The sequence below is a fragment of the Sardina pilchardus genome, chromosome 18 (genome assembly GCF_963854185.1).
Source record: "Sardina pilchardus chromosome 18, fSarPil1.1, whole genome shotgun sequence".
Lineage (NCBI taxonomy): Eukaryota > Metazoa > Chordata > Actinopteri > Clupeiformes > Clupeidae > Sardina > Sardina pilchardus.
Genome location: NC_085011.1, coordinates 7365707 through 7380891, shown reverse-complemented (window position 1 = coordinate 7380891; position 15185 = coordinate 7365707). Strand labels below are relative to the sequence as shown.

At 43.7% G+C, this 15185-nt stretch overlaps 1 protein-coding gene across 2 annotated transcripts; it reads left to right on the top strand.

Annotated features, from left to right (window-relative positions):
* Positions 1-156: 156 nt before the first annotated feature.
* On the top strand, positions 157-14001 carry nfkb2 (nuclear factor of kappa light polypeptide gene enhancer in B-cells 2 (p49/p100)). Of its 2 annotated transcripts, none has more exons than XM_062519217.1 (24): positions 157-401; positions 872-930; positions 2578-2620; positions 2801-2897; positions 3086-3126; positions 3320-3418; positions 3614-3768; positions 3934-4046; positions 4451-4609; positions 4875-4979; positions 5111-5199; positions 6152-6290; positions 6462-6623; positions 7292-7453; positions 7867-8008; positions 8162-8276; positions 8819-9026; positions 9693-9862; positions 10822-10924; positions 11237-11463; positions 12420-12504; positions 12618-12784; positions 12962-13073; positions 13602-14001. In XM_062519217.1, the coding sequence occupies exons 1-24, from the start codon at positions 372-374 to the stop codon at positions 13682-13684; spliced, it is 2865 nt and encodes a 954-aa protein (XP_062375201.1). In that variant the 5' UTR covers positions 157-371; the 3' UTR covers positions 13685-14001. The 2 variants fall into 2 exon arrangements, with proteins under 2 accessions (XP_062375201.1, XP_062375200.1); XM_062519216.1 differs by having other exon boundaries at positions 158-401; positions 869-930.
* Positions 14002-15185: the final 1184 nt, after the last annotated feature.

Below are 15185 nucleotides of genomic sequence, written 5' to 3'. Positions count from 1 at the left end.
AACTAAATTACAGAAACGAGCATAGCCTACATCTGACAGCCGCCACCTATAGGCCCAGTTGACGCTGAGTTGACAGGTGGGTGGGACTTGACAGTGTGCTCCAATCGCAGTTGGTGACATGGCCATGCGCTTGCGGAATTCCCCTAGCAGTCCGGGGCTTTCCAGATGTTAGTGAGCAACTCATGTTGTGGAGAGTTGCTTCGCTGAGTAAACACTGGGATTGTCTTTTGGAATACAAACAGTACCTGAAATTTGTCTTCATTCTACAGCATTCAGGATTTGTGATACGAAGCCATTAGCTTCGTTTAGGCTAGGCCTACTCTATATTTTTTGGTCTTTGTTTATTTCTGTTTCGCAAGTGTCTGCTGGTAATGACCAACATCTGGACTTCACACCTAGAAGTAAGACAGCACCATTATTTGAATATATCTTATGACAGCCTAATGAAAATGTCACCTTATTCGATATAACGTGTTTGCATTTCAAGATCACTATTTGAACAAGAAGGCTACATGCTCTTTTGTGCATTATCTGCGATTTGTACGCTCCTTAATGGACAGATGAATCTTGCTTGTTAAAACATTATTTCATTCACAGATCCCTGTGTTATCTGGAACTTAGTGAATGAAAGTATGCAAATGTAGCCTATGGGTACATTATGTAATTTATTATGTGAAAAACGCAAAACTTTGATAAGCGCTTAAAGCAGGATGCACACTTATCTGGAAATTCCCTTGGAGGAGTTTTGCGTTTTGGGCAGGCTACCTAAAAGCGTGGTGACTTTGCTCGCCTTATTGCTAAGGGGAAAAGGGGGAATTACATCCATGGGAAATAACAGTACCTGACTGATCTATAAACGTTTTGTTAGCAGTTGCAGAGCAAAATAAGAGCCGATGACCCTGTTGCAAACGGCATGTCGGGAGGACTGAGGTAGGCTACGTGCTTGTCAATGTAAATCGTATGCAAAACTGTTGTGGCACTTTAAATTAGATTAGCTTTTAACTTAGGCCTAGGTCAAGGGTGTATCAGGCACACATTTAATAATTTTGGCAGTCCTATTGAAGATCCAGAGGAAATTGTTGAATTACTGTGTGAAGTTATGTAGCCTGACTTTGTTGACACAGACGGTTTGTCAACTGTGTCTGTGGGTGGAAAACTGCAGACCTTGAATACATTTATAAAATGTGTCATTACTTAATAGATGATTATATGACTGAATGGCATATTGTCATTATGTTAGACATCTTTTAGACATGTCTTAACTTCCTGTGACAATGCTTGAAAAAAGCCAGAAATTGATGTCTCAAAGTTTGATACTTGTGACATGTGTCATGCTGTTATTTTTGTTTCAGAAATATGTTATAGCCTACATTAGCCCAACGTTTTTGGTCCTATAGATAGTAATTTTCATACTTCACCTTAGAGCATGAACTGTTGATATGCATATGAGTATTTGTCATCACTTTTGCGAAACCACCCCTTGTTCCTGTCACCAGTTCATGAATGAAAGTCTTGCGCAATGCCACCCAAGGCTACTGTAGCTTTGGGTTGCATTGTCATTGTCATTGTCAAAAAGAACGAGGTTACATTATGACAGCCAATTTCACAATTCATTGGGATAGTGTTTGAGATAAGAAATGTCTCTGTCACCCCACTCTCTACATAACTAAGAACAGAACACAGGAAGCTGTTGACTGTATTGAGCAAAAGGGGGTAGAACATATGATTTGGGGCAATCCCGTGAACCCCTTTGGGGTATTCCATGTCACTGCTGGCAGGAATGTGCTTTAGAGTGATTTTGAGGCTGTGTAATTACACTAGCCTACATATAGAGAGAGGGAGTGTGTGTGTGCGTGTTTCAGTTTGATCAGAAATTCTTTTCAAACAATTACCTATACATCTCAGCCATCCAAGGTCTTTCAATAATGCTTCCTCAATAGACATTTCCCTCTAGTGGGAAGAACAAAACAAAACTAATTATGAAATAATTGTATGGAGGTCACACTTCAGAATGAATCTGTTCTCGGTGATGTAGAATGAGAGCACTGGCATGCATTTCTCACTCTGACATCAGTGGCAGTACTGAGTTGGTATTCACGGGGCTTTCCTTTTTTTCTGCAGTCCACTTCCTGGAAGTAACATGAGCAAGCAGGGTGGAGGGAGGGGGAGGTAGAGAGAGTCAGACACAGAGAGAGAGAGAGAGGGCGACAGAGAGGGAGCGAGACAGAGAGCAAGGGGCAGCAACAACAGCCATCGTGTAGCCATCTGAAAGTGAAAGCAACTTTGCTTTTGTCATTTCTCGAACACCAACACCGTCTTTGTCTGTGTTCTGACGTGTTGTTTTTCTTTGTAGTGTCAGGATGAGTCTGGGAAAAGACTAAGACAGCTTAGCATGAGTTTTAGCTGACTATCGTACGTGCTCCTGGTGCTGTGTACTTAGGAAACGCAGCTTCCGCAAGCTAATCTTCAACTTGCCTCAGTGCCTGTGTCAGAGGCAGATGTCTTCTCTGTTTCTGAGACACATCTTAGACCAGTGTTAGTTCTGTTTTCGTATGTTTACCTTCTTCTCTGTTTCAGAATGGACGATTCCCAGTATGGCTTGAAAATGCTAGAGAGTGAGGTAAGTTACTTTTTTATAAACAATGTTATATTTGTGGATAATGGCCATGGTGGTGGAGTTGTAGGATGTCTCTCTGTCAGGGTTACGCAGTGTTGAAGCTCAGCCATGTTTGTTTACATCACTTCATTGATTAACAAATGTACTGGCCTGACTGATTTCTCTTATATTCTGTCTCTACAGTTGGTCTACAGTTCCATTGAGGACAGCAGCAGTTACATAGAAAATGCCTTCATGCCACATTTAGACATAAAGAGTGAACCTTATGCCATTGAAACAGGTGAGGCAGGAGTCCCAGATTCTAATGTGTAATCTGTACTGAGGAAATGTGTGTCACATCCAGACTAGCAGTAATTTCAAGACACAGTTTATTGTTTAAACCAAGTCAAGCATTTCTTGTTTCCTTTTTCTATTTTCTATTTATCCTTAAGTATATATTCATAAGAGACTCTTTCTTTTTTTTTTAAGTTGATGGACCCTATTTACAAATCATAGAGGAACCAAAACAGGTAATTTTATGTTTTAACATTTTGTACGCATATGCTAGTATGAGCAATACATCTCATCAGTGTCTGTCTGATCTTGAAAGCTGGTGTTTCTTGTTGATCCAAGATTAGACCTGTGGTTTGACATGGTGTAATGATGAAATTGCCATGTGTTTTATGGCATTCCCCCATTCACATGTCCTCTGTGTGTTGTCAGCGAGGCTTTCGCTTCCGATATGAATGTGAGGGACCATCGCATGGAGGGCTGCCTGGAGCGTCCAGTGAAAGAAACAGAAGGACATACCCCACCGTCAAGGTCAGCCCATGCGTGTGTGTGTGTGTGTGTGTGTGTGTGTGTGTGTGTGTGTATGTGGTTGGGAGAGTGGTGGTTGTGAAAAAAGGCTACATACTGCACACAATACTGACAGATGGCAGAAGATTAGGCTACTTTAGTGGTAATCTAGGCTCCATACTGAGGCCTCTTTAACAAGCTCCTGCTTTGCCAACGCAGGTGTGTAACTACGTGGGTCATGCTCGAGTGGAGGTGCAGCTGGTGACACACACTGACCCTCCGCGTGTCCACGCTCACAGTCTGGTGGGGAGGCAGTGCAACGAGGCCAATGGGACCTGCATGGTGGACGTCGGACCCAATGACCTCCAGGCACAGTGAGTGTCCCTCAGGTCCTTGCCTACAGTGCCTGCCTGACAAAGATGATGTCAGGGCTTATTTTGAGAATAGACCTGCGTATTTCATTCCATCTTCATCAAACTCCAGCTATTCTATTTTTCACTCTGCTTTTGTGCCATCTCTGTCTGTGTGTGTGTGTCCAGGTTCAGTAATTTGGGTATTTTGCACGTCACCAAACGGGGCGTCATGGAGGTGCTGATCAAGAGGCTGAGAGAGGAGAGGAGAAGGCAGAGGGAGTCAACCTACCATTTCAGTGGTAAGAGACTACCATCAGTCACTACTGTCATACCTGCACTGACCATACCTGTGTTCAGAACATCCACACATGCACCATAGTGCACTACAAAGTGAATAAACACCATCTACACCTTATTTATTACGTAGTGCACTATGACTATTTTCCAATCACAGGTAATGACTGAATATAACATTTGACCAGTGAATTATTGGTGGTCAGTGAATGATTACGGTAGTACACTATTATCCTAATATGTACACAGTTAATGCTTATTCCAACTTCTGTTCATGGTTGTTGTGTTAAGTTGTTGTGTAAGGAATGTGATCAGCTGCCCTAGGCTGTAAGTGTGCTAAATGTACAGTATTTCCTCCTTCCTTGTTCCTCATATCTTCTGTCTTCTCCTCTCTGTCTCACGCTCACAGATGCAGATGAGCAGGCTATTTGTAACGAGGCCAAAGACCTGAGCAAGTCCATGGATCTCAACATTGTGCGGCTGAAGTTCACAGCGTACCTCCAGGACAGCACAGGGGCATTTACCAGAGCCCTGAAGCCTGTCATTTCCAATGCCATATATGACAGCAGTGAGTCTAGCTCCCAACATAAAGAAACAGCAATTCCTCTGTATTTCTTATGCTGTTGTATTGTACTGTTCTTACCATGCAGTTGCATATTGTTCCATTTTCATAATTTTAAACAACACAATATTCTAATATAGTTGTAATAAATCTAGTGCTTCTAATGGACAGGTTATTTCTTTCATGTCAAAATTTTGCATAAGCAGACTGACTTGTCATTGTCAAGGCTTTTAGCAACGCTAACGTTGTCTTTTTTTTATTATTCACCCAGAATCACCCAATGCCTCAAACTTGAAGATCTCACGTATGGATAAGACCTGTGGCACAGTGTTGGGTGGTGATGAAATATTTCTGCTTTGTGATAAAGTACAAAAAGGTGAGCGAGTTTTAGTCCGTGAAATATACTTCCTTTCAACACTTTAAATTCACAATTTTCAAAATTTCTGACAAGAAAACGATTCCCTGTGAAAGAGCTCATACTGATCTGCTTGTGTTTGTTACCTCCAGATGACATTGACATTCGCTTCTTTGAGGAAGATGACGAAGGGGGTTGGGAGGCCTATGGAGACTTCTCTCCCACAGATGTGCACAAACAGGTGTGTGGAAGCAGCTCGTTTTTGGTGTATGGCTGTCAGGCAGCCCATCACCTGCTGCTCTCTTCACCTCTGTAATGTCTTTGTGATTAATGAGGTTAATGAACTTCACGGCTAAACCGAAAGACAGGTCTGATTACATCTGCTTGTCAAGCGATAATATTGATTCTGACAGGGATTCAGTGATCGGTGATTGACCTGCTTTTTAAATTCTGTTTTTATCATCTGTATGTTAACGTCTTGTACAAAAGCATATGAATAGATTTTTTTCCAACCGTCAACTTTGATTTGAGTATTCAACTTAATCAGTGGTCCAGACAGACACTGTTGTTTTAAGAAGCTGTTTTCTTCCTATAAACTTATGCAATTATTTATAATTATTTGATAGGCCTGCAATCTGTGTCAGAATCAATGTCAACAAGCGTACTGTATGTGATTAGATCTGTTTTTCGTGGTTAGTCTTCTGATGTTTTGCATACCTGTAAATCTCATTCTCTGAAGAGTTTGTCAGCTGTGACCTGCTTACATCAATGCTTCTGCAGTTTGTTGCTAATTCTGTGTACCTGTGTTGTTTGGTAACCTCTGACATACAGCACAGACAAACACTATAGATAAATATGCACTGTGACACCTTGAAACTGATATTTTCTGAACTGGTTATCATACCATATCAAACATCTTGTACCGTTACAATCCTAGTTGCTGCTGTTGCATATTAAGTGTCTCAGTTCTCAGTCACATGGCAATAATAACAGGATAAAAGTGCAAGAGCAGGTGATATCAACTCAATTTGTTTCAGTTCACATTTATAGAATCTAGGAATTAACCACAGCATAGAGCAGTGCACAGTTAGACTTCCTGTATCTAGCTTTTAGCGGTTTTCTGACTGTTGGTTTCCATTCAGTGTCATTCTCAGTATAATTTATTTATGTCTGTCTCCTTTATTCGCTTGCAGTACGCCATTGTGTTTAAGACTCCACCGTACCACAGCGCAGAGATTGAAAGACCAGTTACAGTGTTCATACAGCTGAAGAGGAAGAAAGGAGGAGACAGCAGTGAGCCCAAACAGTTCACCTATGTGCCTCATGTTCCAGGTAAATTTCAGCACAACTTCCACTTTCCCTGGCTGTGATCTAGTAATATAGAAGCTAAAGCTGGTGTCAAATATAGTCATCCGTGGGCATTCAAACGTCAGTCTGATCTCATTTTGTCACATTCTTCTTTTCTTTCTCTTTCTTTATCTCTGCTTCATCTGTGTTGTTCAGATAAAGAGGAAGTCCAACGGAAACGGCAAAAGTCCCTTCCTCACCCGCACTTTGACTCATGGCCTGGGCCCCAGGGTGGGGCAGGCGGTTCAGGGAGAGGAGCCGGGGGATTTGGAGGCCCAGGTGGAGGCCCAGGTTCAGGAGGCATGGGAGGTGGAGCAGGTCAGCAGGTTTTTTTTTTTTTACTACAAACATTACATTACATTGTAATGTTGTCAATTGAGGCTCTTGTTCAGAGTCTTATCCAGAGACACTACTGTATGTCTTAACAGGATCTAGGCGAGCGGCGGTCAATCGCGACTGATTGTCTACACTGAATCCGTTAAAAAGATGCACTTATATTCTTATTTCTCATTCAAAATAGCAAAGCAGCGTGACTGACAGAAATAAAATAGAAACGGGGTGTCCGACAAAAGTTCTCTCAAAACGTTTGAGGTGCATTGTTGCATCGCGAGAATGCGTTGATGCAGTCAGGACACTCCATTGTTTGCTCGCATTGCATCCGGTTTGAACACAGTGTTACAGTGAACTCACTGCAGGGACAGTCCTTATGGAGCAAGTTGCTCTGGGGCACAATGGCAGGAACCTATTTCATTGTACTCACAACAGCCTTCTGGTGTTCTACCAGAACCTAGATCACCTCACCATCACCACCACCACCACCATCAGTTCCATGTAGCCCGAAAAACATAGTGAATATTGACTTTTATCCCTCTGCAGGCTGCGTGCTTGTGAAGCTCGTCCGAGCTCTCTGCTATGCGTCACTTAGAAATACACAAAGTACATTTTTGAACAGACGCTTACTTTTGATGTCTGGCCAAACTCTGCAGGCTTCTACCGCTACGGCATGGACGGCTCGGGCTCCTACGGGTGCGGAGGGTTCGGCGGCGGCGGAGTGCTGCACATGTCCGCTTCCTCTGGGACGCCAACATCGGCAGCGGGAGCCAGCGGCCCATCACCCAATCCAGTGCAGCAGCAGCTCCTCCAGATCGGTAAGCTTCCACGGCACACAGACAGGTTCTGGGGCATGCCACAGCTGGGCTGGTCTCAGTTAGCTACGGAACATGGATTTTTGCAAAATTGTTTACTATGTCCTTGAGTTGAGACTTACATTACTTCCTTGTACACTGAAATAGTTGACATACTTTACATATAGGATGGGGTTTTTTGTGTGTGTGTGTGTGTACACATGAGATGGTTTTTGTTTCCTTATGTATTTCCTTATTCCATAAGTTATTTACACCTCTTTCACTGTATGATGCCATTATCATAGCTTGGCGTTATAGTAAAGTGATCTTGGGGGATAGGGGAAAATATGTTTTTCACGGTTCACATGATAATTGTACATGACATGTTTGCTGTCACTGACACTGAGTCTGTGCTGTTCCTCCCCTGTGTCGTGCAGCTGCGGTCCTGCAGAACAGAGCCACGTACTCGGCCAAGCGCACGGCCCGCGCTCTCCTGGAGTACTGCAGCAGCGGGGACGTGCGCCCCCTACTGGCCGTGCAGAGACACCTGTGCGGGGTGCAGGACGAGAACGGAGACACGTGAGTCCAGTCTTCGCGAACACCTCTTCACCTTCTCTTCCGCCTGTGCGACTTTTGTTCGATGTGCAGATTTTTTTTGTTTTTGGTATTTGTTGTGTTGTTGTTGACCATTGTTGTTGTTGTTGTTGTTTGTGTTGTGGTTTGCGGCCCCAGGCCCCTGCACCTGGCTGTTATCCACCAGCAGCCGGCGGTAGTGCAGCAGCTGCTCCACTCCATTGTTAACATCCCGCAACAGAACATCATCAACAGACTCAACCACCTGGGGCAGGTGAGGACACACTCCGAAACAGACAGTCCCTCTGCTCGTTCACCAGTCCTCCCGCCTTTTTTTTTTACTGTGCACTGCACATATAATTCCATTAGCTAACTCAATTGAAAAACACCAGTTCATTAAATGCCATCTTTTGGTTTCATAACATGTTTGCGTGTTGACATATTCATGGGCGCGTGCTTTTAGTCTAAGTGTGGCAGCCCACACAGTTCACAGAGGTGTATTTTACAAAACAAAAACAGGGTAAAAAGGACGTTTCTCATAAACGCTCTCATTAATACTCTGATAACAAATGGATTGACAAAGGCAGAGTATACCACAAATACTTGTCCCAGTTCTCCACATATAGCAAATCGTAGCATCATCTTTTGGGGTATAAAAAACGCATAACAAATACAGCTGTCGAGTGTTGTCATGTAGTCTAATTGTTGTTATTGAGTGTTGTTATGTAGTCTAATGTTGTTATGTATGTCTAATCCCTCCTTATCTCTCTCTCTCTCTCTCTCTCTCTCTCTCTCTCTCTCTCTCTCTCTGGCCAGTCGCCGCTGCACCTGGCTGTGATTACCCGCCAGCTGAAGGTAGTGGAGGTGCTGATGAGGGTCGGGGCGGACCCTTCGCTCCTGGACCGGGACGGACGTACTGTTGTCCACCTGGCCGCCCATGCCGGGGACGAAGTCACGCTCCGCCTCCTGCTCTCACACCTAGGCGAGAGGCACGCCCACCTGGTCAACACAGCTGACTTCTCAGGTGAGAGAGAGAGAGAGAGAGAAGGAGAGTGCACTTGGAGCTGATGACCTGTCACAGATCTGAGTACAGTGACAGAGAGGGCAGTTGGGTTCCTGGCAGGCAGCACAGCTGATGAATTAATAGCCTAATGTTAACTGTGACCGCGAGTAGTGTCCACGAGTGTAGAGACCCAGCTGTTTTTTTCAGGCCTACCTCACCGCTTAGGCATTTTGCTAACGGCTGACAACTTTGCCTGGCTAAGGAACTGTATCTCCGTGACTTAGTTGTGTTCATCAAAAACAACGTCTTAGTGAACCTAATTTGCACTGTGTGTGCTAAAACTTTAGTGAACACTGAGCTAAACTGTCATTCTGTGCTGCAACAATCTTGGATTGTTCTGATTCAGGTAGGCTATAGAGATCAGTCTCCGTTGTGTGTGTGAGAGAGTGAGAGTGGGACCCTGATAGGCGGTGTGAGTTTTCTGCTGTTGCATGTAGCCTCAAAAAAGGACCATATCTACATGAAATAGTAATAAGATAGAAACATAATAGCCTAGGGATCTTTCCAGATACACACAGGTAAGGTGTTCAATTCCATGTGCTATAAGATAGATGGATAGCTCCAGCATGTGTGTGAAACTTTACTCATCCACTGGCCGTCTCTCTCTCTCTCTCTCTCCACTCCCAGGCCTCTACCCTCTGCACCTGGCTGTGAGGAGAGGGGGCGAGCGTTGCCTCCGACTCCTGGTCGAGTCGGGGTCCAAGATCAACGCTCAGGAGCAGAAGAGTGGCTGCACCGCCTTGCACCTGGCCGTCAAGGAGAACCTCTTCAAAGTGGCCTGCACGCTCCTCACCGAGGTACTGGGCTCATCTACTTTGCCACACTCTTGTAGCCTATGCTCCACAACCCACGGAACAATGTGCTACATTATTGAAAGGGTGTTAGCCGTAAGGTACTTCATGAAAGCTGGAGCATGAACCTTCACCTCATTCAACATTGGGTTAGTTTAGCTTTGTTTCAAAGCCAAATCCTTAGCGATGCCTACATGGGTCTGATGATGAGTCATTATATGAAATGAGAAGTGGCAGAAATGACAAATCAACAGTTAAGTCAAAGAGTTGTGATACCAAAGATAACAGTCTGTGCATCCAGAACCTAATAGCAAATCGCTGCTGTCGGGTGGAAACCTTGTATTTCCAAGTGTTTTTAATTTGATGACGCAAGTTTGGATTACTTCAAAAATTTTGTTTAAATTCCCGAAAATGAATGGATTTGGAGATACAAGGTTTTCTATCTGACAGCAGTTTCTATTTGAGGGCACAGTTCAAATGTGCACAATGAGGTCATTTGAATTCAGTTATTTAGATAGTTGTGTTATTATAACCTGAGAGACGTTTGTACGTCAGAGAGATTTTCAGAAGAATTTCAGAATGAGTGTATGCTCCCGCCACAATGTGAGCAAGCCAGATCATACTTTCAGTTACCTCTGTTTCACAAGCACCCCCTCACTCTCCTCTCCTTTATCCTCTCCTCTCCTCTATCCTCTCCTCTCCTCTCCTCTCCTCTCCTCCCCTCTCCTTTATCCTCTCCTCTCCTCTCCTCTCCTCTCCTCTCCTCTCCTCTTCTCTCCTTTCCTCTCCTCTCCTCTCCTGTCCTGTCCTGTCCTGTCCTGTCCTGTCCTCTCCTGTCCTCTCTTCTCTTCTCTTCTCTTCTCTTCTCTTCTCCTCTCCTCTCCTCTCCTCTCCTCTCCTCTCCTCTCCTCCTCTCCTGTCCTGTCCTGACCTGTCCTAATGGTTTGTCCATTCTTTCCCTCCAGCTGAAGGCAGATGTGAATGTTTGTACGTTTGGCGGAAACAGTCCCCTCCACCTGGCTGCTAGTCAGGGCTCCCCTCCTCTCTGTTCCATGCTTATCGCTGCAGGTGAGATACTTGACAGTTTTGCTTGTAGTCATGTCTGTGCTGTTTTTAAACTTTGAAGGCATCTGTGACTCTTTGAAAGGTGCTTTCCCACAGGAGATAAGGAACTTGACAAGCTGACTAACTAGCTTGATAATTTCTTAAGACTATTAAGTGTAGTAACTTGAAGTTCCTAACCTGCAACTTGATGTCGGTTAGTTGTGATTTGCATAATTTTGCTTCAAGCTTTAGACAGGAACAGCTGAGTAAGACCGAAAGCGTTGTGTGTTGGGCAGCCTTAGACTGGAAAAGAAATACAACTGTGTACTCTTGCAGGTGCCAACAAAAGCCTGGAGAATGACGAGCCACTCTTCTTCAGTTCCTCTTCCTCTGACGAGGATGAGGAGGACAGACGCCTGAGACCAGCAGACAGCAGACAGACTGAGGAGGATATTGGTGGACAGGTCCAAGCAGTGTCGTCCTCCCTGGAACGAATCCAAATAAACCCACGCAAAAGACCAGCAGGGGGACACAAACCATTTGACCTGGCCAAATGTCAAAAGGTAATCCTGCCTGTGGTCACACTTTCATAACTACTTGAAAGGTTTTCAGAGTATTTTAGTCAAAGCAATTTGAGGTCCAGTTCATGCAAGCATACACTATATACTGTATAATACAGTACATAATCAGAGCTTTTCTATCTGTATACCATAGTAGACATTAAAGGGATAATCCGGAGTGAAATGCACTTTGGATCAATTTTTCGGACTATTGGGAGTACATACGTTGAGTTGACACCAAAATCATGTCATTCGGATGTATTTTGAGAAAGTTCAAGCTCACCGTTTTTAGCCAAAACTCGTTAGCCTGGAAGTGACTCGGGCATGTCCTTTCGCCGCTACAAAACGCTATTTTTATACCTCTTCTACTGTTCCAAACAACACTACACTTACGTGGTAGTGAGTAGAGGATCCCTAAAGCCAAACCGAAGTATCCCCACGTCTTTATGTGGTCGGATAGAGAGTCCAGAATTAATTTAATCGAGTCCGTACCTTTCCGGAAATGTTAATAAAGTGTTGTTAAAACGTTGCTAGCTGCAGCTGCGACATTTCCAGAAAGGTACTGACTCGATTAAATTTATTCTGGACTCTCTATCCGACCACATAAAGACGTGGGGATACTTCGGTTTGGCTTTAGGGACCCTCTACTCACTACCACGTAAGTGTAGTGTTGTTTGGAACAGTAGAAGAGGTATAAAAATAGCGTTTTGTAGCGGCGAAAGGACATGCCCGAGTCACTTCCAGGCTAACGAGTTTTGGCTAAAAACGGTGAGCTCGAACTTTCTCAAAATACATCCGAATGACATGATTTTGGTGTCAACTCAACGTATGTACTCCCAATAGTCCGAAAAATTGATCTAAAGTGCATTTCACTCCGGATTATCCCTTTAAGACTGGCATTCAGTGGACTTCCTACCAGTCTGAGACTAATGAATGAGCTTTTATTGAACTCTCTCCAGGTGAGAAAGATTCTCGACAGCATGTCCAGGCCTCAGACTAGTCCCCACACCACCAAGAGACCCAACCAAAACACAGAGGAAAGCGGTGAGCAAAACATCTCCAGCAGTCAATCGCTCCGCCGTATTCCAATGCCTTTAAATGGAAGTGTCTGGTATCTCCCCCCTAATCCTGACTCTAATTCCAACTCTCTGATGCAGGGAGCGGTCAGCCGCTAGATGGGGAGATGATGGAGAAGCTGTGCGGTCTCCTCGACCAGAGCCGGGTGCCCTGGAAGGAGCTGGCGGAGAAACTGGGCATGCTCACCTTGGCCCACCTGTACCAGGAGAGTCCATCACCGTGTCAGAACCTTCTAGAGAATTACCAGGTGAGTGAAAGGGGCCTTCTTCTTCTTCTTTTTTTTTTTTGAAAATTTGTATTTGTGTTTGTATGCCTGTCTAAGAGGTTTGACATGTTTGTAATGCTTAATTTTCTGTGTGTGTGTGTGTGTGTGTGTGTGTGTGTGTGTGTGTGTCTGTGTGTGTGTGTGTGTGTGTGTGTCTAGCTGGCTGGAGGTGCAGTTGAGGGATTGGTGGAGGCCCTGCAGACTTTGGGTATAAATGAGGGGGTGAGACTACTGAGACAGACACAGGTCCGAGAAGATAAACAGAGCACAGGTATGGGCTTCGTATACACACACACACACACAGTCCATCTCTCTCTCTCTCTCTCTCTCTCTCTCTCTCTCACACACACAGTCCATCTCTCTCTCTCTCTCTCTCTCTCACACTCACTCACTCACTCACTCACACAACCACACACACACACACACACACACACACACACACACACACACACACACACACACACACACACACACACACACACACACACACACACACACAGCTCATCTCTCTCTCTGACACACACACATTCACACTCGCTTTCATTTATCCCATCATGCTCGTAAAGCTACGCCTGCACAAAATTAATTACACTGCACACAGACAGCAAAGGGAGTCATCACGACCATGTTCTTCAAGTCCATTAGGACCGTCGCTTTTGCAGTGCACATCATTATTATAGTGACTCTGAAAGCCTTGATTAACGGAATCTAGTACATTAGTGTGCATCTAGAACAGCATTTGGAGTATTGCTGTCATGTCCAGACGTTAACCGGTTCCTCTCCTCCCTTCCTTTTCCAGTGGACACAACGGTGGACAGCGGCTTTGGCAGTCAGGGGATTGAGGACGATGATGGCGAGCTTCCCGCTATGGCAACTTCTTAACTGATAGGATGTGCAACATCAGTGAATTGTCTGAATTGCTCTCACAGGATGCTATTGTCTATGAGACAATGTAAAAACCTCAACAGTAACATGGATGTTAATATTAATGATATGTTATCTATACTGTATAAATATTCTTTTCTCACCTCAGATTTACCGTATTTTACTAATGATATTATATTTAGCGTCATTGCAGTGTTTTAACGGAGTGATGTTGGTTTGACTGTAAGAAATGTTGTGTGTTGGATGCAGATTGCTACTCAGATTGTTTAAACTTTATATGTCTTAAAAAAAAAACTTTCGTTGAGATGAATTAATATATTGACTCTTCACTTTCACGTCTTTTCATGTGGTTGTAACGTAAAGCTCCTTGGGCACTAAGTTAAACGATGTGCAACGAACGAAGTCGAACTACAAATTGAATTGCCAATTTAACACCAAGGATAAGATCCTAAGCATATACAGTAGTTCGTCAGCACAGTTGTTTCATATGACACACATATGACGTACAGTATGACAAGACATTTAGCCTGTTGCCTGGCTTTGCACTTTGCCTGTCAACTAAATGAGGGTTTTGTTACTCAGACCCTTCCTGGAATAGATAAGACATCTTAATCTACATGTCTACGTGCTACAATTAAAACCAGTTTGACTGCAGTCGTATGGAATCATCCTAAACATCTGTCATTGTTTAAAATGTGTTTATTCTGTCGCTATGCTCTCAAACATACAAACAATGTAACAGAGTCTTGTGGAGCAGTCAGAGCATGTTATTCACAGTATATACAACTAATATGGGAATCCCCATATCAAACAAAAATGACAAAGTAGAAATAATGAACATGTAGCAATATGAGATGCAACAAAACTACATTTAATAATTTTACCAGTTTCCAGTAAAAACCCTTACATAAAACTGCTTTAAATTCAATACATTGTAATAGTACTTACAAATACTCAACAAGACATGAACAATAAATGTCCAAAAATATATATATATTTATTTATATTTATATAAATAAATCTCTTAGCTTTTGATGCACACCCTAAATATAACAATATCTAAAGTGCCTCAGAGGTTCACTACCTAACGGTGCCTTAACCTTAAGGTCCACACAAGCATACGCAATGCTTCTCACTACCAACACCTGACCTTGTGCTTCTAGGAGTCATTGCCGTTAAGTCAAAGGAGAGATTGTCTGTCTGGAGGTTCATTTAATTTAGCCCAGGACAATATATGAGGCCTTGTTTGTGAATGTCTGCCCTTTTTTTGTTCACAGTGTAACCCTTCCAGTTACCTTCAGAGCAAAACATGTGTGAATCTATGTCAGAGCCCTCAGATGATTTGAGTCAAATCACTCTCGTTGATCACACACACAGATTAGTTACTCAGAAACCAGCCACTGGCAGAGTGTGCGTAGCTCAAGCCGCCAAAAACACACACCCAGGCACAGTTACCGGAAGCCATTTCAAATTGGCTAGAGAACCCCCTGCTGGTTGA